Here is a 25,602-nt window from a genome sequence, read left to right as displayed (position 1 = left end):
ACCTTCGACACTCGAATGCATTGGTGCCTATCACTCTGGGCGTATCGCTCGAAAATGCAGTCTCAAACATTCTCGCAAAACGCAGCGCACTTCTACTAAATACATGCTGTCTTCTTTTTGGGGCAGCCATAGAGTTCGTTACTCGATTGCGGGGTACAAGACCATGGAACGGCTACATCTCCCGCAGGAAGCTCTCAATTCGAACTTTGAACGGGCCCGCACCGCATGCATGAGAGTATTCCCAATGTTTCCGTCGTGTGACCAGATAGTTTATATGTGGTTGGTCTGGGAACTCTACAGCGTCAATATCATCTTCACACGGAAAACGATGATAGGACTTCTCTGCCCGTGAGCCTGGTCATGATCCATTCCGCGAAATCTTGAACTTGCGCTGGCAAGTTGAGTATCAGACGCTGAGATCTCTCGCACTTAAGACGATGGACAGCACAAAGGTCACCTATCTGCCCACTACCAGCTGGGAGGGGGTCCAGTTCACAGTCAGAACCACCTACCGAAAGGCAGCAGCAATCCAAGGTGTGCATCCTCACCAAACTAGATTTTTCATTCATGACCTTAGCTTTCCTTGTTCCAGTATGAAGGTTTGTAGCGGTGGTGCGCGCGAGCTGTACGCGCTCGCGAGCCCTTGCTCTCGTGAATTTTGGTCTGCTGTACTCCCTGCTGGGTTTGTAGCCTTTGTGCTGCTCTCGCTGGTCCCAATTCCTACTCTGCTGCGGAGTACGGTGAATGCCATCAAGCGACCGTTCACTGAATTCATGAGTCTCCCCGAGGCGGAGGCCCTTGACGCGGGGGAAGACGTGTCCGAGGAAGAGATCCTCAAAGAAGCCTCGCCAGCTCCGCTCTGGCGTGGCGTCCTGCTGGCCTTCGTCGCCGTGGTCGAGACGCTCGTCTGGCTCGGCATTTGCGCCCGCGCGATGTACCTCGAGCCGGAGGAGCGTTGGAAAGCTATGTACGCGTTCCTTGTTGCATTCTCGTGGTTCTATGCGGCTGGCCGGCCTGTCGTCGCTCCGACCGCGACTGTGCCAAGCGACTTGTTCATACTCTTCTTCATGCGCTTCGTGCTTAGCCTACTCATGTTCGGCGGCGTGCTGTTTGACCACGCGGTGTATGGGTTCCCGCTTCCCTCTCCACTGGCACTGGCTGCGTACATTGCGGATCTGGTTGCAGCCGCACTGCTACTGCTGGTCGTAGTTAACATGCCGCTCGCGATCCCGAGTCGGCGGGTTAACAAGGCAGAAATCGGGAAGTCCGTTTCGCCCGAGGACTACACCACGCTGTGGGGTTGGGCGTCGTTCATGTGGGTGATGCCCCTCATCGATCGTGTACGTCGTTTCACCTTTTGCATGGGCGCCGCGCGTACTGATTTCCGTGCAGGGAACTGTTACTACTCTTAGCGAAGACGATGTGTGGGCACTGAGCCCGACGATGCAGGCGCGCCCTCTGTACATCAAGTTCATGAGGTCAAAGAGTTTGTCGCTCTTGCGTCGCCTGTGGTCCACAAACTCGAAGGACATAATCCTCGACGCGGTGCTCGCGATAGTGAGCATCGTCTTCAACTACGCGGGGCCGTTCTTCCTGAAGAGGATTCTGGATGCCCTCGACTCGCGTTCGGATCCGACGTCGGAGATGCACGCGATTGCATGCGTCTTCGCCTTCCTCGCCTTCCTGTCCACGCTCTGCAAGGTAGGTGACAAACGTGCCAGCAAACGCTGTCGGTGCTGATGCCCGCTGTACAGGCTGAGTCGGATGTGCAGCACCTGTGGTACAGTCGCCATGCGAGCATTCGTGCTCGTTCGGAACTTATGACTGCAATCTACGATAAGGCGCTGAAGCGGAAAGATTTCTCTGGTATCATTGACAAGGAAAAGATGAAGGAGGCCAAGGAGGCCAAGGATGCTAAGGGCAAAGCTCCCGAGCCCGGTAAGTGATATTCGGAAACTACCAGCATAATCCGCTAACGGGTGCGACAGCTAAACCAGCCGAGAAGAAAGATCCTAACGTTGATGATCCCAAAGCGGGCGCGGATATTGGCAAGATCGTGAACTTGATGGCGGGTGATGCTGGCAGGGTAAGCGACTTCTGGAATTCCGGCCTTTATGATCTCATTATGACTTAGATCGCAAATGTGATATCCAGCATGTACATGATAAATGGTGGTAAGACCTACTCTTGACTTTGCTCATAGTGATTGCTGAACCATCCGTCACGAAGCTCCTTTTGAAATCGTAGTCGCAAGCACATTCCTGTATCAGTGAGTACGCATATGTTCTGGATGTGCACTTTGAATCTAATGTGTTGCAATACAGACTCATGGGCCTTTCGGCCTTTGCTGGCTTTATTATACTGGTAGTCGGCTGGCCGCTTAACAATCATGTTGCCAAACGTGCTGTGCGCATCCAAAAGGGAGTCTCCACGGCGCGCGATAAGCGGATGAGTGTCCTGAACGAGTTGATTGGGGCGGTATGTTCAGGACGTCATCACACTTTCTGTTGAGTGAGCAAACCATCTTTCATTCTTGCAGGTCAAATTCATCAAGTTTTTTGCGTGGGAAGAGCGTTGGACCGAACGCGTAATGGATGCGCGTGAGGTTGAGATGCAGTGGATGGTGAAATGTGTGTCTGAGCAAGACGCTCTCGTCCTCTGATGCTGACGGCCGTATTCAGCCCGAGTGAACAACGTCATGTTCTCTCTTATTTGGACGACTGCCCCGATTTTGCTCTCCGTCACCTCGTTCACTGTGTACGTTCTGCAGGGTAATGAATTGACAGTCGGCACAGCGTTCGCTGTACGTTTGTTCCTCTTTTACACGAGTCTTCATCTAATACTTGTCGCAGGCTATCACACTGTTCTCCATGATCAGGTCAGTTGGTGCTCACCTGTAGATGCTCAGATGCATGCTGACGAAACCATCCAGGGTACCGCTCAATACCATTCCGGCTTGGATAGTCCAGGCTCTAGAGGTGCGTCAGACTTTGTAATAACCATCTCTATTATTCGCTTATCGCGATGTTCAATCCAGGCGAAGGTCGCGTTGGATCGTATCGCGACATATCTGGGAGAGGAAGAAGTCGACGAACAAGTATCTTCACTGAAGCGCAAGTACGTGAAGCCCACAGACGTCGAAGAAGAGGGTTTTGGCATCGTCAACGGCGCATTCAAGTGGAACGAAGTTAAGGAGAAAGACGAGTGCAAGGACAAGAACGGAAAGCAGAAGCGGAGATCACCTTTCGACTCGGGGTCGGACGAGACGAACACAGTCGTCGAAGGACAGTCCTCTGCAGGAGATACCGAAGGTGACCTGGCTGTTGACATGAATCATCGCTTTGAGTTGCGTGACATCAACGTCATGTTCCCTGAAGGCGAGCTGTCCGTCGTTACTGGACCGACTGGGAGCGGGAAAACTGCACTCTTGGTACGTCGAACATCCCTCGCTCTTGACACAGGCATCAATGATTGGTAACAATGGGCTAGATGGCATTGCTGGGTGAATTGACACGTTTGGAAGGCCGCATCGTGATGTCGAAGAACCCGTCGAAAGTGGATGAACACGGTCTGTCGCATACAATCTCGTATTCGGCGCAATCTCCATGGTTGCGCCATCAATCGATCAAGAACAACATTATCTTCGGGTTCCCTTATGACGAGGAGCGTTACAATGCAGTCATCGAATGCTGCGCTCTGCAGACGGACCTGAGCATTCTTGAAGATGGAGACGCGACAGAGATTGGCGCTCGGTGAGTCATGACTAGCTCTGGTTGCATGACATTGCACTGACGAATTGCATGCAGGGGTGTCAGTCTTTCCGGTGGACAGAAGGCCCGGTGAGCATGTGCTTTTTCACTTCTGCACTGCGATGACGGCTGAGTGTTATTTAGAGTTGCGCTCGCACGTGCAGTGTATGCGGTACGTCGCTTGAGGTGTATTGTTTCGGCAGTAGTTAACGATACTCGGTTTGTAGCGTAGCAAGTACGTCCTACTCGACGATCCTTTGAGTGCAGTGGTGAGTGCTACCGGACTGTGACCTCAACCACGATTTACCTGTGGTCGTAACAGGATAGTCACACTGCGCGCTTCTTGGTCGAGCGGCTCTTGTGCGGACCTCTGTTGGAACACCGTACTGTGGTACGTTCATCTTAACTTTCCACGAGCGAATGGCTCAGTCTCTTGTCAGATCCTCGTCACCCATCATGTCGAGCTCGTCCTTCCCGGAGCGCACTACCTTGTACGTATGCTAGATGGGCGGATAGATATGCAGGGCATGATCAAGGATCTACGTGCCCAAGGCATTTTGGATTATATTACTCATGATGAATCAGTCGAAGCTCACAAGGAAGAACAGCAAGTGCAGGAGGAAGAGAACAAGGGAAACCCCAATGCAGAAATTGATGCCGAAGGTTCGCCTGAGACAGCAGTGGAAGCAGCAAAACCAAAGTCCGCCAGAAAGCTGGTGGAGGAGGAGAAGAGAGAAACTGGCAGCGTCAAGTGGTCCATCTATAATACCTATCTGAAGGCATCGTACGTTGTGGATTTCACGTCATACTTCTGCCTTGACTAAATAATGCGCAGATCTTATTGGACGTGGATTATTCTGTTCACTTTAGTTGTTGCGACCCAAGTATGTATTATCACGTTATATCGTTGGCGATTATGTTGACCATTCGTGTAGTTCCTCGGAGTCTCAGGAAAGCTCTGGATCAAGGTAACCTCACGACCCTTATTTTGGCTCAGCCGAGCTAACATCCATTTCTCTAGGTGTGGGGTGAGGCCTACGGTGCACCAAACTCCACCTCTATGTATATGTACAAGCCTTGGGCGACTTCCCACCATGACGTGCTCATGGACGAGTCGTATCACAATCTCCAACTCGTGCAAAACGCAGTCGCTCCCTCCGTTCCGGGCAAGTTCCTCGGCATCAACTGGCCTCCTGCTCAGCAGCATCCGTTCTTCTACGTTGGCATCTACCTGGCCATTACATTATCCACTGGCCTAGTCAATATCACCGCAGTCATTACCCAGTATACCGGAGCGTTGAGGGCTTCGCGAGTTCTGTTCGGGCAAATGTTGAGGACGGTCGTGAGAGCTCCCATGCGTTGGCATGATGTCACTCCGCAAGGTCAGTTATTTCTTGGATGACGGTGGAAACGTCACTTATAGGCATCTCAACGCTAGGCCGCAAGTTGAATCGTTTCAGTAAGGTGGGTCGATTTGCATTGCATCCGTTGTCTCAACTTAGAAATCTTCGCTGGTAGGATATAGAAACGGTGGATTCTTCCCTTGCGAGTTCACTGCAGGCCGTTAATACTTCGCTGGCGAGTTTCGCTGCATCTGTAATCACAGTAGTGTATGCCGATCGTCCTCAGTATCACGATACACCCCTTTGCTCATACGCTAGGTCACAGCGTCGTCTTTCCGCTCTTCATCATCCCTGCTTCAATCCTCAGCTTTTTCTATCGCCGTGCAGTCATTGGATACCTCCATACTGGTCGTGATCTCCGTCGTATGGAGTCTGTCACGCGCAGCCCAATCTTCGCAAATTTCAACGAATTGCTGGAAGGTATTGTCACAGTGCGCGCCTTCTCCGCTGAGCAGCATTTCCTAGAGGATCTTTACACCAAAGTCGATCTTACCACTAAAGTTAGTTCTGTTCCTTCTTTGAGCTTTCTTTCACTTCACTGATCCAACAACGCCCATTTCATTAGATGTGGTACAGCTTCTGGATGACTAACAGGTGGTTGTCCTTGTATTTCGATTTACTCAACGCATGCGCTGTTCTGGCGACGACGTTATTCGCACTTGCAGGCTATGTCGAAGCAGGTATTGCTGGTGTCTCCATCACATCAGCCATGTCCTTCACTACCAGTGTCTACTGGGCATGCCGTTTCTGGACGTCCTTGGAGCTCGACCTCAAGTACGTTTCCGTCTCCTGATTACATGTTTCGGAACTGAAGCCAATTTGTGTCTTAGCTCCGTAGAACGAGTTGTTGAATACTTGGATCTTCCTCAGGAGCCACCCGCTGTTATTGAATCAAACCGTCCTCCTGCTTACTGGCCGTCGTCCTCGAGTCCTAACAAGGACTCAATGATTGCTGTGGAAGATCTCGTTATCAAGTATTCGCCAGAGCTTCCTGCGATCTTACACGGTGTCTCGTTCACTCTCAAAGCGAAGGAGCGGATTGGACTGTTGGGGAGAACAGGTAGTGGGAAGTCGACACTTGCGATGAGCATCCTGCGTTTCGTGAGTTGAATTGCTCCGTATATGGGTGAACGTTATGTAACGCTCTTTCTCTCGACCAGGTTGATCCGAGTAGTGGGCGTATTCTAATTGATGGCGTTGATATCTCCAGCATTGGACTTCATGACCTCCGCTCAAGAATTGTGAGTCATTACAGTACGAGGGCTGTCGTGCGATCACGCTGACTGCCGAACTCTCAGACATTTATCCCGCAGGTACGTCTGGCGGTGGCAAAATTAACCCGATAGATGCTCAACAATTCAAACCAGGATGCTACTCTCTTCTCGGGAACGCTGCGAGACAACCTTGATCCCTTCGGTGAATGGATGAGCTTCTGTGATGTGAGACAATCAGTACTGACTGTTCCTACTCCCAGGCGAACACGAGGATAGCGAATGCCTCGACGTACTGTACCGTGTCCAGATGCTGACAGACAGCCAGTTGGAGTCTCAAAAGTCATCGCGCGAGCCCTCGCGTCCGGCGTCAATTATAGAACGAGAAGGCACCATTGCGTCTGTATCCATGAGTGCAACCGAGACGGAAGGCAAGACGGTCATCACGCTGGATACACAGGTCTCTGCGGGTGGGACGAACTTCTCTCAAGGCCAAAGACAGCTCATAGCGATGGCACGGGCTTTGCTCCGCCGGAGCTCGATCATTGTTCTCGACGAGGCCACGAGCAGCATCGATTTCGCCACCGACGCAAAGATCCAGGCGACTATTCGAGAGGAGTTCAATGACTCGCTCTTGCTGACCGGTACATCCGTGAAAAATTCCTGGCTATTGCTGGTGCTAACTAAATCGATAACAGTCGCGCATCGCTTACGGACTGTCATCGACTACGACCGTCTCCTCATTCTCGACAAGGGTGAACTCGTAGAATTCGACACGCCGCTGAATCTCATCCAGAAAGAAAATGGCATTTTCCGCAACATGTGCCTCAAGAGTGGGACATTTGCAGAACTCGAGGCTGCAGCGAAGGCAAAAGCAGAGCGGGACTTGCTGTGAACGTGATGCGAGCCAGTATCAGAGATCCGCACTGTCTATATTACCGTGTACAGTTTGCTTAGGATATCGTGCTATTTGTAGACACTTTGCTTCGACTCATCAAACGAACCCGTACCTTCAGTTGAGGACACGAGGGGATTAATCTCAGGGGCGCATGCCACAGGAAGGTGCGAGATCAGTGGACGTAGACAGTTGCCAAACTGGGCAGCGAAGCCCTCTGTGACTCCGCGTGACATTTAAATAATTCTTTATAGAAAATAGATTCCCAGTTTGGCAACTGTCTAAGTATCTCCGAACCACTACCCTGAAGTTCATGATTGTTCAAGGCCTTCGGGATCTTGTCTTCTGGCATGGATATAGCCCCCGGACATTATTGTGAGGTTGATCACTACTACTCACTCGGCTGTTAGGCCATGGGTCACAAGCGCATGAGGGGCTCATGCGGTTGGGGCCATATATTTATACTACACAGTAATTCTAGGAGATTCCAGTATGTTCTCCGACATACCTATGTGCTGACTAATATATGTTTCCTGATTGGGAAACCACCAGCCCTAACAGACATAACACGATTGCTCGACTACCCAGCAGGAACGTGGAGGTGTACACTTCTGAAAACTCTGTTATCGCAGGTACGGCTCCTAAACCCAACTTAAACTTCAGTTTTCGCAAACTTAGCGAGACAATCACAGGGTTTTGGCAATATGGCAGGGTCACTTGGGTCACCTTCTTCGCTTGGTTGACCAACGTCTTGTGCGTACCGGTGGACTGGGCGATTTTCGAATATGATGTTGAGACGCGCCGTGTTGGCGAGGAGAAGCGTTCCGGGGATACAATCGTGCAGCCGGGACATTACGTTTTACTCACTATCGGTGGGCTTGCTGATCATTCGTGTTCTTACTGAAGACGTATATCCGGCATAGATGGTCGTCCTACCAGGGTTTTCGTAGCTTCCGAACGTGCTCGTCCTCGAATTCCTACGCACTCAGAGACTCCCGCCCGAGTGAGCCATGCGCACTATCTCGTTGACCAGATTGGTTATAGTTCTATTATCAGGACAACCATTATCGTTTACGTTCGCGCGCTAGGGACGGCAAGTGCCTCATTACCGGATTGGAAGCGAATACGTATTCCCGACTGAAAGCCGCTCATATCTTCCCGACTGAAAGCCGCTCATATCTTCCCGCGAGCGCATTTGACGGAGGTGAGCCTACCTTCCCTGTACATGCACTTGCGAGCTGACAAGAACAACTCTTAGTGGCTACGAAAGGGCTATGCCAGCATGATTACCGATACTCTGGACGAAGCGTACCTCGGAGGATCCTCCAAGATCGATTCTGTGCAGAATATCATTACATTGCGGAGCGACTTGCATGATTCTTGGGACAATTATGAATTTGGCGTAGACCCTGATGTCAGTGTTTTTGTTATCTTCAACCGCTTAAACTCTGAGCCCTTATTGTAGAATGATTATCGCATCACTGCTTTTGTGAATGGAAACGCCGATATCGACGGCCTCCACCTTGACCTTAGCCACATCCAGGACCCTAGCCTCCGCCCCATTGATGCATTGTTCAGAGATCACTTCATGCAAGGTCTCTTCCAACATGTCAAGGGTGAGGCAGATCTGACTTGGGACTACGACGACTTTGGAGATGCTCTCGGCGAAGGTAGTTTTGACCTTTCGAAGACTGAGATGTGGGGAACTAGACAAGGAAAGGAGTATTTTGAGCTGGCTTTGGAGGATAGACTCTTGGACCACAGGGTCTCACAGGAATACCCTCGTATGTAATCTCAGACGCATTGGTACTATGTTTGTCTTGCGCGAGCCGCTGCGTGCAAGTATACGAGTAATAACACATTTGATCTGGACCTATCCTGCAGGAACTGATCTTTTGGCGTATATGGATACGTTCAACCTCGCTGTGCATCACTGGACGGCGATAGGGCTGAAGTGGACTATGTGCTCAGTCCAACCTGTTCACTTCCCCGCGAGGCGACGGCGAGCTCACGCTTACCGTCACAGCAAGCTCAGCCTGGTTAGGCCGGTCAAAGAAGCTCAACGAACAGGGGCGCCTCTGACCATCGAGTGCGCGCTGCACTTTCACGCTCGGCCGCGCTGTCGTACGCTGACATCTGAATCTTTCCGGCTGGCCCACCTGATTGTAGGTCTCTGACACTACAGGCGCCAACCGGGCGTCGTCGAGCACTCCCTCTCCCGCTCCAGTCGATCCTGTCGACCAAGTTCGAGTGAGCATCTCGTTTGATGATACAGTACATATATTCACTGGAACGCCAGCTGTCGACATCCGGGGGCGGACATGATCATAATCAACCTATCACATTTCCGACGACCGGAGGCACATTAACAATACTCGAGCGCCCGAACTCAAACTATAGCGAGACAGTCATGCCAAAAGCTCCTAGAAGTGCTCCGCACATCCTGCTCGACCGGGCTCGCCCGACCCCACAGTGAGAAAAAAACAGATAAGCCACGCCAGAGGGCGCGCAACCCTCACCAATCGAACACGGCGGAGCACTCAGCTTGCATCATAGTCCCGGTGCATAGAGATAGAGCCAAGGCAGCGTGGCTACTGCTCCTAATTAGGTGCCGTGAACAGGTAGAACACGCTGGAGGGAGCGCAAACCGAGTAGTCCAAACGCGGCGATAGTGTACTGTACCTGGAGTGTATTACCTGGAGTGTATTGGATCGGCGACGGGCGATTGCATCATCGGACGCTGGCGCTCAGGGAGGCTTTTAAAGCGCAGCTGCCACTCGGAGGCCCAGGTCTTGAGGATCAGCACAAGCGAAGCGTGGTATACAGCGGGAACGCCACCAGCGGATTTCGCTGTCCTCCCGAAGGCATACCAGCCCGCACCGGTGAGAGCAAGGCAAAGGGGCCACTTTGGGCATCCAGTCAGCCAAGCTGGGGTGTCACAGCCCTCAGTGTGTAGCAATTCGAGCAGAAACGGCCTCCTGAGATCCCAAATGATCGTCACGGGTAGATTACATAATCCTGATTCTAATGTGCGCTTGTGTGCGGTCGTTCTTCAACACCGTCCTCGACGTCCTCGACTATGGAATCGCTCAATCTCAACATGCTCGCCAGCTCGCTGCCACCATCCAATCTCGCCAATGCAGAGAAGGAGCTCACCAACAACTTCAAAGGTGAGAGTCGATTGTTCATGTCTAGTTGCTTGTCCTGACCTCGATCAGCGGCCGCCCTGAGCCTTACGACGTTTTACCGCACTTCCCGGCGCACGTCGAAGCGGGCGTACAATGCAGGCTACGCCGCGGCGTGCCAAGATATGCTCCTCATGATCCAGCAAGGCGTTTCCACGGGCGAGTCCAGCGATACCGCCGGGCAGGGTATGACCATCGGTAGGATAATGGACTACATCGAAGCACGGCTCGAGGCCATCAAGTCACGAGAAGAGGAGGAGGACGAGGACGAAGAGAAGGAGAAGGACAGGGAGAAGGAACGTGCTCGTCCGGCCGCCAGTGCCAGCGTTGGCTCGAAGATCGCATCAAAGCTCCCGAGCGCATCGACGGTGAGTCAGGATCACATCATCCACAGCTACCGTCTCACGCTTCTTTAGGGCGCACCACCCACTCCACAAACGCCATCGCTCACTACTATGCCACCGCCCGCCATGCCGTCGTCCCCGTCCCCGTCCCCAGCACCGCCCATCCCACTGCAACGCACATCCAAGACCCGGCTATTCGCGCTCTCGAATCCGAAGGAAGTCTCAGTGTTCAATGCCATCCCGACTAATTCGCGCCTGTTTGATACCCCCGATGTTCCCGTCGCCATCATCCCCGCACAGAACGCACCGCCATCGCCCGCGGCGATCATGCCCGAGACAGTCGGCATGAAGCGGCGACACAACGTCATGATGCTCGACTCTGCGACACCTGCTCCCTCCGTCGCCGCGGACGCGGCTGTGGGCACGAGCCGGCGACGCACGCGGAGCACGCGCGGCGCGGCTCTCGGCGCAGCGCCAACACACCAAGTGCAAGACCAGAATCGGAACGTGGTGTCCTCGGACGATATGGACGTTGAAGAGGAGGGACGAGAGCGGAAGCGCGTTGCGCGCCGATGAGTCGCTGTGCGTCGTCGTCCTTGTGGTCTGTGTGAGATAGAGCGAGTTCTGCGGGAGTCCATGCATCATTGTAATGTACCAAGCATACTTATGTCCCGTCCTCTGTGCATTGGCTTACGCCCTCCATGACCGGTTATGAGCAGGTTACGTTGTAGCGTGTCCCACTTCATTCACTTCGCGCACGCGCTTATGTGTGCTTTCACCCGCGCTATTCTACAACATACTCGCAGTCAGTGAAGTAGACGTCAACTCGGTAGCGATATTGTACTATAAGTTTGTCGTTATAATTGTCTCGAAGGTCGGCGTGAGCAAATTCTTTTTTTCAAAATGCGGTGACTTCGGCAAAAGCTATGCCACACTCGCGCACACGACCAACGCAGGAGTCGAACCTGCATCTCCTGACGACATGGATATGAGGTTCTTCGCACGACAGTCAAGTGCGCAACCGCTCCGCCAGTCGGTCACGTTACAAAGCGATTGAAGTAATATCTATAGTGCTGTGACTTTAAGCATGTGCTCGGTAATAATAATTTGGTTGCCTCAAGTCACTGCAGTACGGCTCTCGTTAGTCTCATACCAAGCACCATCCGCGTTCCGACGTTATCAGAGGGGTTTGTGTCGAACCTAGGGCTCTCCAAAGAGTACTCATTCGAAAGTATACGAACTTGCCGAGCTCCACGCTGCGACTCGGAAATTTTATCCGAGGATATCTTTCTCTGTGCCAGTGAAGAGACATCGGATATTTTGTACTGCGACTTACCAGTAAATGTATGGCACAGGCTCACGAACATTGTGCAGTCACGACTCACGGTGCCCTCACCTTTCGTTCAAGCTTACGCCCCCTCCTTAGGTTCCTATTCTGACAGGTACGTCCATACTTCCTCAGTCTACACTTGCGGGCGTTCTATCTCTGTAGTTCCTCGTATATATTAATTGTTCGGTACACCTCTCTCGCTCCACCAGGTCTTCGCGCCTTCCGTCGGCTCTCCCTTTTTCCCGCTGTCCAGTTTTCCAGTTTTGTGAACACCGAGTATGACAGATGGTGACAGTGCCGCGCTGGGCCATCCTTGCGATCCATCTTTGGCATGTAGGCACCTATGCGTGCGAGCACAATTTCACACACAGGCCAAACCCGAGATAGGCTTCTCATATCCTTGCGCCTATCTCCCTCCTACGATAGACCTCGATGATTCCGATCATGCGTGGGAGATACAAAAGACAAGGACCCTGTCGTGGAAGTAGGTTCCGCACCATCGGAATGTGTCTACACCGCAAAACCAAGCTGATGTTGGCGCGACAGGCGGTCTATGGAGCAGACAATGCTCAAGTCAGATTGTTCAATCGAGGTGGTTGGGTAGCTCAATAGGATATTCAGAGGCTCGAGGCTGCTTTGATGTCGCACAAAAGTGTTGTACTGAGATTTTGAGTCAAGATTGGGTTGCCCCTGAGCCGTGACCCTTGTCTGACCTCGGCGCCAATGTCATTGCACTGTTTGGCTCTTATGTTGATAAACTCTTGCCTCTCAAGTCTCCAGCAGGCTTAACAGCACAGTCGGCATGATCATTTTGCTCAATAAATCTATGTTCTGTCTTAACATGTCAATCCTATATTATGCCCAATGTCCTTCAGTAATTATGACTGTCCCCGGGTCGCTGAGCGGCTATCATCATTAGGCAACTCGCCTCTTTGCCTCTTCCTTGGTCTGCGCTCAATATCCATGTCAGTGTCAGATGTCTCGCTTTCATCCACATCCTCTGGTTCCACCTCCATGTCAGTTGTCAGACTGGGTCCCACATTTTGGACTTGTACTGATTGCGCTGTCTTCACTGCCTTGTTTCTTGCTCATGTTGCAGCTGCTTTTGCCCTGGTTTCGGATCGCTTCTTGTCTCTGTCCACCCGGAGAACTGTTGCCAGCTCAGCATGCCATTTCACACGGTCATCAACAAGTGCCTGTGGAGCAGTCAATGTCCAGGGGAGGCAGCATCGCAGGAGATGACTATTGTGTAGTGCATGGGTATTGATGACGAAGTGATTGTCATCATTGTGAAATATTGTGCATGCAACTCGTCTAGTGAGCTCTCTTTCCTGAAGGATGGGATGTGATGCAGTTATTTGACAGGCACATGTACAACAATCATGTTGCACATTCAGTATAAACTGAATGGCCTACGCTGTTCTATTAGAGTGACTCCCTTGATACAACTGCATATAACTCACTTTGGATGGAACAACATGATATGTTTTATGAGTAGGTGAAGGTCGCCGCAAAATTGGCATACCTAGAGTGGAATGCAATGAGTTACCTACAAGGAAGGTATCCAATATGACTATGGAAGATGCTAATGCATCTGAGACAGCATTGACAGTTAGAATCTCTGCTATACGTCCAATTATATTTGCTTGATTTTCCTGACATAAAGCAGTTAGTTAGGTATATTGAGCTGGACTGACTGAACAATGTACTTCTGATATTACAACCACCCATGCACCAACCTTACAAACATCCCCAGATTGAGCAACAACATGTATGGCATCACTCCATATGGAATCTGGGGTTAGGCCTAGTTCTGCATAGTTGTCTGCCATGAAAGCAAGAGTTTCTGAGATATGACAAGTCTTGCACTTTTGCTGTGGATATATTTTGACCGATCCTGCAATAAAGGGCTTGTCGGGTGTCTAACCCAAATGATGCTGGATGATTGTTTGTCGTTTGAGCAATGATCGTACATCCTTGCCAGCTTGAACATGTAGATGATCTTGCAGCCAATATCCGTCACTGAGAATATGCTTAACACGATCTATATCAGCCAGTTTGTGAGCAATATCACGACTTGGGGCCTGGTGATTGCTCAAGACTGAGCACATGCAGAAGATCACATTGAAACATTCAAAGATTTCTGTTGAAAATCGCACTGCAGGGCCAAATCGCCATATGTCGGCCAGAATGTGTTTTAGAACATGAAGCTTGCCTTTCACAAGGATTCGGGCAGGATCAAGATCATCAAATGCATCCAATGCATTATCAATCAAGATTTTTAGATCATCCTATAAAATGTAGAATATTTAGTATTGAATAATATGATCAAACAGATAATATTCACCAGATATTGTGCCATATTATCGATCTCTGGTATCCATAATACTGCACCAAGCTCACCCATTGCCTTCATAACCTTGAATTGTGAAGGGGATGCAATATCATGCACATGAAATGTTGCAGTCTGCATAATTGTCTTGAAGTGCTTGCCAATAAGACCATTGCGATACTGTATGATATAAGAGGCGCGTATTGGTGGAATATTGAGTCCTTGAATATCTGTTGCCTGAAGTCGGAGTGTAAACAGATCCTGATTGGCTTCTGTCCATGATATGTGAAGAGAATGCCAATAATACTTCACAAGGCCCAGTAATATGGTGTGAAGAAGCTCTACTGGAGTATCCTGGGTTAGATCAAGAGCTAAAATATATGTTAGTCTAATTACTAAACAGCTAACTTTGTGAAACTTACTTGAAATTGTTAGAAGAATATTAAATGGTTGAGCAGTCTCTGTTTTGAGCCATTCTGCAAGCTGATCAGCAATTGATTCAGATGAACGACCTGGTTCTGATGCTTTAATCTCGTGGGCCTTTTGAATAAGTTGTTCAATGTAATGTTGTGCAATCTTGTCTTTCACCCCTGATGCAGTTTGATGATCTGCAACCTTCTGTGCAACTCCAAAGGCGGCAAGTCTAAGTTGCTCAAGTATTGCTTCTTTGGTCTGTGTTGCATTTCGCAGTTCACCAGGCTACAAAGTTAAAACATTAGCCACATATATATCTCATTCAAATGATGCTTACTTCATGTAATGCATGATACCCTTCATCTGATTCTTGAACCTCATATGGACCTCCTACCTTACATCGTCGGCATTTGCAGTTAGCATTCATACCAATATGAGATGCTTCTTCGGCCTGCTGGGGATTATCTGCAGGCAAATCAGGCACAATTAACCTGACTCGTGTATGGCGATTGGTTGCAGCATTAAAACATCGAATTGGCTTTTTGTGTGTTTCTCTATAAGGCGACATATTAGTTTATAACTATTGCAAGTATAAATAAACATACTGTATAAGTGGCATGATTGCTTCAAATTGCTCTGGTGCAGAAGCATGCGGTGATGTAGATACAAACTTGACAAAATATTCCTGCTGAAGCAGTCGACCCGGCAAGTTTGAATTGACCATATAAACATTGACGTGTTTTTGGTATTGTTTGGAGCGAGCACCTGAAACATCGTCTGCCCACAATGGAATAAAAATGGTTACCAAGTCCTCATCATCTGCAAGTTTACGGAGAGGATTGGGCATATTGCTTGCATACTGCTTGAATGGCTCTATAAAATATGTAACTTAGTAGTGCTAATAGACTAATATTAAGAGAAACTGACCCTCAAATACAATGGAAGCTTTTTCAAGAAGATCATAATAATTGTAGCAAAATTGTGAGAGTTGAATACTAACAAGCTCTGATGCTTCTTCAACATGCAGCTTCTAAATATGGCCAAAAAAATTGGTTAGTTACAGTTATTACAAATTATATTAACTCACATTATTATTCATTCTCTGTACTAAACGACAATCTCCATAAAGCTCTCCATGTCGTCGCATCCAGATAATAGGAATCACAAGCTGACCATTTTGAAGTTCATTAAGTTCATTAACATAGAACTGCTTGGACCCTGATGCCGAACGTGCAGCAGGAGTAAGTAGATCAAGAGGAACTTCTTTCCAATGTTCTGCCTGCCATGTTTCTGAAATTGGACCATCTGTAACCTCTGGCCAAATATTAATATATGGTGCCACTTGTGGATTTGCGAAGTCCTGCATGCCATCAATAAATGTGAGAGAATATTTAAGAGAAGTGTGACTTACCATGTGTATTATGTCACGAGGATCATTCACATAAAAGTGATTGCCAAGAGATAACTTTTGTGGAGAGGTGGTAACCCCACATAAAGTGCGTAGTTGATTTTGCATCTGACGAAAACCTTTGAAGGAAGGAACATTCTTAGCTCCAACTTCTCTCATAATCCATAAAATCATCTTGAGCTGACTGCTAGACAAACGCAGTCTCGGCAAATTGTCTAAAACATCGAGTAAAAACATCTATCATTCAAGTCAAAATGTTAAAATTACTACAAGGATTCAAATAAATATACACACAGTTTTGTTTCCATATGGAGCAAAGTCATGATCTACAGGCACTCCTGTAAAGTGTTCGTGCATGTCATCTTCATCTCCTTCTTCACCATTCAGGCCTTATAATGCAAAGAATTAAGTAATGTCTCAATGCAAACCTGACTGTTCAACTTACCCAAGTTTTGAAATTCCTGAACTACATTTGAGACTGTTGCATCCTCCCCAATGCTATCAAATTCCTCCTCTTGCACCTGTAATGCAAGCCGCTCGCATTCCTGGCGTAATAATTCCTGATGTCTGGAATGAGCATTCATCTCAACTCCAGGATAGAATCTGGCCAGCTCTTCATCAGTGAAGATGGGCTCGCTGTCCAAAGAAATCCCATTGATATCTTCATGTTCATGAGATATGGTCATAGCAATGGATCCAGGTGATGTTTTTAGATATGATGCTGCATCTTGAAGTCTCGATGTTCCTGCCTGCAAGTATGGACGTTCGAGATCCCGTTGATCACGTTCAGCTCGTGCTTGCCTCTCATTCTGATGTGCCACATTGCCTGCATGAGAGGGTGAAGCCAGATGTCCTCTGAGAGACTTCCGACCTATCCAGTTTCCAAAACTGGAGGGATCACTCTCCTTGCAAATTCGACAGCGGACCTTTTTCGTTGCAGGGTCCTCATCAATATCTGTAAACTCGTGAGAATGTGAATACATGTACTAAGTGATTGCACTTACAGTCGGGCAAATCCTGTGCTTTTCGTCCATGCATAGCAGAGTTCAGATGAAGTGCTGGAGATCGAAAGAATGTATATGTTCAGTGTCGATGTCATTGAACTGCCTGAATGTGGCAGTGTCACGACATTGTCACACTCTTGTTGTGACTGCATGTGCTTGGCGCTTAGTTCTGTGACTTTCAACAGTGCCATGGCCACTTCAATATTTAAGGGCTCAATGCGGGATCCCTTTCCTCACTCGAACTTCTGTCTGTCCTTGCATCTTATGGCAAATATCCCCATTGATCCTGTCCTCTTGCGCGAGGAAGCTTCTGTGAATCCACCTTCTGTTCTCGACCTTATCACCGAGATCCAGGCAAACAACTCAACTGCACCGGCCACCCCACCCAGTCATGCATCATCTCCCGACCCAGAAGAGGAAGATCAAGCACAAGAACATCTCTCCGAAGACCAGCCACATGGTACGCGTCGGACTCGTGAGGAATATGAGGGTGAAAACACACGTTACGGTGAACGTCTCGATGCTGTTGAATTTGGGCAGCATTTGAAGCGACTGCGAAACCTCACTCCTCACTCGGAGTCAGAGCTTGCACGTTTTGCAGAGGTATCATCACATTCTTCTCCTTCGCATAAGCCATTATAACGTGATTCCTGCCAGTCTCCACACCTCCTCCAACACACAATGTATACCTACGGTTTGCTGCTGGAATGCCGTGACTACCTTCAGAAACTGTCTCGGGACAGTGAGTACAAGATCCCCGATACATTGCGGGTGAGTCACCTATATTCAATGGCTGAGAGACTTTCGTCATTCATTTGCTGTTTGCTCATAGGCCACTTTGACAGACTACGCGCACACATACATCCTCTCTCCAACCATTGAGTCCTATCGCAAGGCTTCAAATCCTGGCAACATCTTAGTGAGTTGTCATTAATTTTGCCATGTTGCGATCTCACTGCTGTCCACAGGCTGCGATGCGGCACCTCAATATTGCACAAATTCCTCCTGAACAGGAGACCGGTCGGTGTGCCATTATTTGTACAGTCGTCGTGAAGGGTCTCACGGAGTGGCGGAACCACGTGAAAACTCAGGTGCATCATTGTTGTCACCTTCAACGGTGTCGGCCATCACATGGTGCACTGATTGAATTCTAGATTTCCATCTCCATCGATGCCAAATCCACCATTCGTAACCTTGCCGCGCTTGCCCATGCATGCATCAAGACTTGCAGCGTGCGTCCGACCATTGCGATGTACATCCGCCTCGCGTATATCGTGAGTCACAATAAATTTATACCTCCGCTCTCATTTACTCTTGTAATCCTATAGCGGCTCATTTTCGTGAAGTTTTCGGGGCTCAAGGAGGACGCATTCTGGAACAAGGTTGATTCGTCTATGAAGGAGATCCGTGAGCAGTACAGGACATCTGGAGCAATCTACGAGCGAGTACCATCATCCCACACTTGTGTTCTCACTCAACTTGCGTGAATAGTGCGTACCAGGCGGTCTACAGGAATGACAAGCTCACTTATGGTGAGCCTGACAACGCCATGTACCCGATTGCTCTTGCTACCTCCATTCCCGCATTCATAAACGACCTGAATGCTGCTTCGAACAGCCGAGGGAATGAGTGATTGGTGCCGGGGTTTCAGAGGGCACACGAGCCGGATATTATAGCTGATTGAACTGTACAATATCTTGAATATCATTGCATGGTGACAACCTTGCGACACATGGGAGATCCGGCTGGATGCAATGACAGAGAATTGACCGCGGCATCACCAACAAGCATCCTGACATACCTTGAGTTACAATCCAGCTAATGTTCGTGTAAGGCAACATATGGTATTCACGAAATAATTACGACAGCTCGAACAGTACTCGAAGACAAGGTAGCTACAATAACCTGACAATCGGCTGATGAGCTTGGTGCCAACATTGGACTGACTGCTGCTGCAGAGCCTGCTTCGTGACGTCACATAACCTTGCAGAAGTCTATCCTCTCGAGCTCAACTCAAGCTACTCGTCAATTGACAATCATTAATTTGGAGTTTGGAAGCTTGCGATGACATCTCTTACTCGATAATTGACACTGGCTTCTCGATCCCTCGGATAGACCGGTGGCAACGTCACACCAATACCCTTAAGTTTCCGAGGTGTATTTGCCTTCTTCTGCAGTGCGCGCGCATGATACGCGCTCCATTGAAGTTTAGCATCTCAGCGCGGCCTTTGCCCATCTGGCAACCTCATCCTCACAGCCTTCCGGCATGAATACGGTGGCACTGCATTCGGTCCTACGAACAAGAAGTGACGTTTAGATCTCGAACGCCGCATCAGATGTCAATTTTCCGGGGACGGTGCACTGCAGTACTGATATGCGTCGTGCTACTTGTGCTCTGCTTAGTGGCATCACGCCTGCATCATTCCCCTTATTATCCCCCTCTCCTTTAGGCCTGCAAACAAGAGGAGAGAGATACAGTGGTGTGTTGATTGTGCCTGTGCCGCGGAGCTGCACTCATTGCGCCAGACGTTGTAGGAGTTCTATCCTCCTCTGCACGACATTCTCATCGAACTCCGACTTTATTTTTATAGCCCATTCAGATCTATCAGCCAACCCTTGCCTTCTTGGAACGTACTGTCCAGATCTCGACCATTCCGCCGTATAGATCTGGTGAGTCACACCGGGATCGTGGCTCCTTTGCTAGTACTTCGAAAACGTGGGTTCCATCGTATCAAGACTCCAGTTCGTGATAGTTAGCAGATGGAAACAAGAGTATACAGTGTTCCGACCAAAGGGGGCCCACTGCGTCGGCCGAGGGACATAGCTTCGCCTGAATGCCATTTTCAGCCCTTCTAACTCATTGAAAAGTCCTCGCGATGCATGATAATCTAAAACCGGTGAGTGTCCGATCTACGGAGATACAGGGAGATGTGTAACCGCATCGTCTTCTACAGTCTGGCGCTTGAGCCCGGTCGCCCGTCGTTCTGTGATAGCCAGTACTTGTGAGAACAGGCTATCTTACGGTCTTCTCTTGAGTATGCTGACATGAACTCGAACAGTTACAGTGCCATGTTGAAAGAATTTGATATGATTGGTCCCGGTGGACTGGTCATCTCTGTGTTTGCTCTGCTTCCTTTTCGCAGCCATCCCGGCACTTCCCAAACCCTCTTCAAGTGTGAAAGGTGTTTACTGTCCTCCGTGGACTCAACACTAGTGGTTTGAAGTTCTTGTTTTCTTGACTCTCATATCATCACTCATCGCATAACAGCAGTGCAGTGCGAGGCTGTACTAGTGCCATGGGCGAGGGGCGGGCTTCTTGTGAAGCCAGTGCAGATGCCTAAAGGTTCGTTGATTGCGTTTGATTTGATTGAAATTGCTCGAATGAACATTTTGAGTTTGAACAGAGACCAGAGCACATCAACCTCCCACGCACCGGAGCCCTGCCCGATCTTCGCAACTTTATCTTCGTCGTCATGATGATGCATGCAGGAGAAAATGCAGCGGACAGTTCCTGTCAACACGGCCGACATAAGTAGCAACACAATCTGCTCGTCCGAATGCCGCATTCTGCGCACACCTCGAAGAAACATCTTGCTGTGGTCTCTATCAGCTGAAGTGTACCCTCCAGTTTCCACAATGTCTTCGGGAGATAACCGTAATGCAGAGCTGGTCCAATTGGCTCATCAGAAGTTCGTGTCTCTCCGTATTTGTTTCATGGTGCTTGTTGGGTAATGTGTTTACCTTGGTCAGCTTTGTAAGCAACTGCTGCGGTATAGCGGTTGCAAGTGAGTATTTGTACTGAATACATGATCCGAAGCTGATGGAGATCTTTGCTAGCTGTGCTTTTTTTTGAGCGTGCAATATCCCTTACTGATGAAATTGACTACATATGGAGGTGCAAGAAAACTGGAGTTACAGTCTTATTTATCTCCAACCACTTCCTTACATTGGTATTGGCCTTCAGTATGGTGATGGGGATCCCCCTGTGGAGTACAAACCAAGTAGGTGCCATGGTTGTATCTGATACTTCGTACATTATGACTGATGCTTGTCTAATTATTGTCTCCTCAGAGGTCTGGTTCTTCTTCAATAGAAAATAGAGACCAGCTCATTATATTTTAGTTGTGATGCCATAGCACTGTTATTTAGCACTTGTGCAGAATTGCTTTTCCTCGAATTGGCAGGTAAGTCACTATGAGTCTGAATGGTAATTCAATGTTTATAGTCATCATTATTCTTTAGCATTCTTAGCCCTTCGGGTGTATGCAGTAGGAGGTCAGGCATGGCGCTCTGCTGCTGTTGTATTCATATTGAGCTTAGTGCCCTTTGCAACTAATTTGGTACTGTTGACCCCACTGGAGAAGATGTAGTGTGCACTAACTTATGAAATTTTAGTATAACTTTGCCTCATCCGGGTATGATATTACGGTTGTTTCTGGCATTGGACCGATCTGCATGCAGACTTCAAATGTAGTACAACCTGGGTTGTAGGTGTTATCTTCTCCCACTAAGTCTTCTGCTAACAGGCAGGCAGATGTATGAGTCATACTCCTCTTGTACGATGAATTTCTTGCCTTCACAGCTTACTATATCTTCCAACAGTCTACCTTGAAACACAAATCAGTGTCATTATGGCAGACATAATTGTTCTCATGGTAACCTGGATGAAGACCTACAACATGAAGAGATTTGCAAACTCAGCTCATATGGAGGCTCCTTTGGTGACTCTCTTACTGCGAGATGGTTAGTGCACATACTGTTCATCAAAACCTTCCTTTGTTCAAAGCTCATTCAGTTAATTCCTAAGGCACTTTGCACTTCATGTGCGTACAGAGTGTGACAGCAATTCAAGCTGACAATACATTACAGATTGCTTCTCCTGCTGAACCTGGCACAAGTGCTGTCAGACTACTATGAGGTGTGTTTTGCTACTGTTACTTTTTATCTGCTTACCTCTAACATGCATTCTCATCAGGTCAACCCATTTATGGTCTACTTTGTTAATGTGTTCGCTCATCCCTTTACATTTACTAGAACTTACACTCACATAATCTTGTAGATTCACGTGTCTTATCATATCTTATTTCCTCCTGAATCTGTGCCAGATGCACATCGTGCAAATTCACATTACTTCTAATATCTCCTATATGCACACTTCTGTGCAGAGCTTGCCATTCACCTCAAGGATTGTTGGGAACATGAGTGCATCACTCAGTCTTGGATCTCTCATAGAAGTTAATGATCTACATATGTTGGACCTTCCAGAAAATGGCCTTAATGTCTCAGATGGTGGAGAGGGTGCTAGTGGGGAGAGAGTGACAGGAGAAATTGAGCTTCTTGAGGTTCAGGCAGTGTCTTCTGAACTGCTTGGGATGGAAATCATCACTGTTGCCAGAGGGACAGAGGCCATCGTTCCTGTATAAGTGAGTGTTGATCCTCTTTCATTGCTGTATATATTACTCAAGTTGCTGTTGATATCTGATGCAGATGTTTCAACTGTGGATTGCTGCTCTTGACATTGTAGACATGTGGCTGACATTCTTATCCCATTGAAATTCTAGACTGATTGTTTACATGTATATGGATCACTTTCATCATAATTGAATGCAACAAATTTGGTATCCAATGCACAAACATAGGTAGTGATGTGCACGGCCCAGCTCAGCCTGAAAGTTGTGGCTTAGGCCCAGCTTGAGAGGGCTCAGGCTTGCTCAGAGGTTAGGCTGGGCCTTCTCCGATGGCTCAGGCTTAGCTTGGGCTCAGGCTTAGCTCAGGTCAGGGCTTCCCAGTGCAGAGCAATTGGTTTCTAGATAGTTAGTACAAAAACATCATCGTCGTCATCCCCTTCATAGTCCTCTAATCCCTCAGCATCCTCTAATCCTTTAGCATCCTCTAATCCCTCGGCATCCTCTAATCCCTCAACATCCTCTAATCCCTCTACTATATTATCCCAACTATCTTCCTCACCTGGAGTTGATGAATCTGGAGATACTTCTCCAGTGTTCTGTAGTTTCATAGCTGCACGAGGGTCCTCCTGAAAGAATAAATCTTGCTCAATAAGACATTTGAAACACAGCAGAGCTTCGACAATGTCCGCCTTGAGATGACTGCATCACTTACTGATTGTGATGCCTGCCGATGAGAAAGCATGCTCACTAGAAACAGATGATGTCATAATGAACAGATAATCTCACACGAAGCTCGCTCAGACAGGATACTGCATCATATTAATCTAACACAGTCAGTACTAGATTATAAGCAAAGAAGGAAATCAAGTACTAACTTCCCACCACTGGACAATTGTCCTGTTGCTGAGCTGGTCCTTCAAATTCAAATACCTGTGGGAATCTTGTAGCTAAGACTTGTGGGGGTCCCCTGACACATGTGAAGATGTAGGTGTCTTGTCTGAGATATTCACTTTGTCATCTGAGAGCTCCTGTATGAGCTTGCTGAGCTTCTGTCAGGTGGAGATACCATTGATGCTGATATGCTTCCAGACCTCCTGGCCTCTGAAAACACATTTTTCAGCGATCACTCAGACCTCACTACTCTATGCCTTAGCCTCCAAGATGCATCTGGCCCTTTTGCAACGTTCTGCGAACTTTTCCGACTTTGTATAACCTCATTCGACTTCGCTCGACTCCTCGCGACTTCTCATCGAGATTTGACATTCTTTCATCACTCATACACCACTCTTGCATCTCTCTGCTGTCAGATACCACTTACCTGTTGTCCTTTAGTCTCGTCTGATGTGCCCTGGCTGATTTTCTTCTAAGTCCATACCTTTTCGACATTGCGCCAACTTGCTGGTTCATTGCACTGACTTATTGGTGTTGCTCAACAGTCGTGCCCTCTTGTTTTGCAAATCCCATGCCCTTTATCGTTCAACCTTCCCCTTCAAGACTCCTACCTTCGTGCTGGACCAGAGATGCTGTTTGAGTTTTCCATGTGGTTCAAGACAAGTAGCATATGTTTTCTTTTGATTTCCCTCTGTTTTACCATTCATCTTCATTGCTAACGTACGACATTCACCTCTCCACTCACTTTACCTATTTTTCCATTGGTCCTAGACCATTGCAACTCTTTCCGATGTCAGGATCTATCGTCCAACATTTTGTGACTTCCGCATTTTCTCTCCCTTTGTCCCCTTTTATAAATACCTGCTGTATCTATGTCGATTATCATCGAAGACCAGTAGGAGACTTCTCCCTTCACTTCAGATCACTGAGAAACTGTATTTACTGTGATAGTGACTTCGAACTGCGATATAGTGACTGCAGCTGTGACACTGTGACATAGTAAGACTGCAATACTTTGAGACTGCATACTGTGACTGCGATAGCAAACTGCGACACTGCGATAGTGACATAGCGACATAGCGATATACCACCTGCATTAGTCTTACTCTGACTTTTACATTAGACTGACTGTGACTTCGTCGAGACGGCGAATACTGCATATCCCCATAGTGTTCTACCCCTACAGATAGTTCCCTTCTCCTTTGTGATTTAGTTCATCTTTGCCTACAAGTTTGGCGATCACATTGCGATCTTAGCTTCCACTCTCTGACTTTTGCGACTTTGTCATAGATTGGCGCTTGACTTCGCATTTATGTCGTGAGCCCTCGTTCCTTTACAGGTTACATTCCCCTTTAGCTTAGGTTGAGGTTCTGGGATCCACTTGCATCATTTTGCAGTTGCATTGCCCTTCCCTCTCACACAGAACAAATCACCCTTCTTGTTTGTTTAGTTGGGTTTTAGTATTTGTGTCAGGTGTGCACTCATCACTGCTACCACTGGTGCTAGCCGAGCCACGCACGGTGTCATGCACCAAAAGTGATTGGTACATAGACAGGCACTTTCTGTGCAATTTCAGCCTTACTCGAGCATATAAATGTACTCACCTCAAGATCATATTCCCATGACAACAGATGTATACTCAGTAGTAGTAACAACCTTAGTTACTATGACAATAATGCCTACAGAAATTATGCACAAGTCAGAGCGCTGACAGCATAAATTTACTAGCAGAAGGACAGTCATATTTATAGTATTTAATGCAATTTTGCTTAGTAACTCAGATATTGCTTAGTCACCATACTGCCAGAAGATTCTGTAACATTCCAGAAGATTCTGAGCTTTGGCTTAGTAATATTCAGATTTAGCTTAGTAATATTGAAAGTTAGCTTAGTAATATTGAGAATTAGCTTAGTAATACACAAGATTTGATTAGTAATATGTATAATCATGCTTAGTGATCATGTAGCAGCAGTATATAAGCTGAAGTTTTCATCTCTTACCACCAGTCAATATAAATAGTGAATAAGT

The 25,602-nt window shown here is 48.1% G+C and overlaps 3 protein-coding genes and 1 non-coding gene across 4 annotated transcripts; 3 read left to right on the top strand and 1 right to left on the bottom strand.

Annotated features, from left to right (window-relative positions):
• Window positions 1-593: 593 nt before the first annotated feature.
• Window positions 594-8,635, top strand: SCP_1005320 (ATP-dependent bile acid permease; the record flags this gene model as incomplete). Its single annotated transcript, XM_027762396.1, has 38 exons — window positions 594-1,340; window positions 1,393-1,701; window positions 1,755-1,938; window positions 1,989-2,086; window positions 2,135-2,174; window positions 2,230-2,269; window positions 2,325-2,478; window positions 2,540-2,630; window positions 2,682-2,803; window positions 2,853-2,878; window positions 2,933-2,978; window positions 3,038-3,430; window positions 3,490-3,752; window positions 3,807-3,839; window positions 3,894-3,921; window positions 3,977-4,018; window positions 4,072-4,140; window positions 4,190-4,533; window positions 4,585-4,633; window positions 4,685-4,717; window positions 4,771-5,131; window positions 5,188-5,213; window positions 5,268-5,359; window positions 5,418-5,652; window positions 5,718-5,926; window positions 5,983-6,253; window positions 6,313-6,393; window positions 6,451-6,465; window positions 6,520-6,568; window positions 6,627-7,007; window positions 7,062-7,254; window positions 7,520-7,633; window positions 7,731-7,748; window positions 7,811-7,890; window positions 7,951-8,130; window positions 8,182-8,261; window positions 8,315-8,462; window positions 8,517-8,635. The coding sequence occupies 38 exons, from the start codon at window positions 594-596 to the stop codon at window positions 8,633-8,635; spliced, it is 5,763 nt and encodes a 1,920-aa protein (XP_027618197.1).
• A 1,702-nt stretch (window positions 8,636-10,337) lies between these two features.
• On the top strand, window positions 10,338-11,363 carry SCP_1005310 (predicted protein; the record flags this gene model as incomplete). Its single annotated transcript, XM_027762395.1, has 3 exons — window positions 10,338-10,428; window positions 10,477-10,811; window positions 10,860-11,363. The coding sequence occupies 3 exons, from the start codon at window positions 10,338-10,340 to the stop codon at window positions 11,361-11,363; spliced, it is 930 nt and encodes a 309-aa protein (XP_027618196.1).
• A 368-nt stretch (window positions 11,364-11,731) lies between these two features.
• Window positions 11,732-11,826, bottom strand: SCP_t1005300. The gene is made up of 2 exons: window positions 11,791-11,826; window positions 11,732-11,766 (listed from the first exon to the last, which is right to left on the bottom strand). It is a non-coding gene; the product is annotated as a tRNA-Asp (tRNA).
• Window positions 11,827-17,464: 5,638 nt separating this feature from the next.
• Window positions 17,465-18,908, top strand: SCP_1005290 (hypothetical protein; the record flags this gene model as incomplete). Its single annotated transcript, XM_027762394.1, has 7 exons — window positions 17,465-17,878; window positions 17,933-18,046; window positions 18,108-18,194; window positions 18,244-18,366; window positions 18,430-18,549; window positions 18,604-18,689; window positions 18,767-18,908. The coding sequence occupies 7 exons, from the start codon at window positions 17,465-17,467 to the stop codon at window positions 18,906-18,908; spliced, it is 1,086 nt and encodes a 361-aa protein (XP_027618195.1).
• Between the last annotated feature and the right edge of the window lie 6,694 nt (window positions 18,909-25,602).

This window comes from Sparassis crispa (genome assembly GCF_003851025.1).
Source record: "Sparassis crispa DNA, contig_000009F, whole genome shotgun sequence".
Lineage (NCBI taxonomy): Eukaryota > Fungi > Basidiomycota > Agaricomycetes > Polyporales > Sparassidaceae > Sparassis > Sparassis crispa.
The sequence above is the reverse complement of the archived record's forward strand: the minus strand, read 5'-3'. Positions and strand labels throughout refer to the sequence as shown.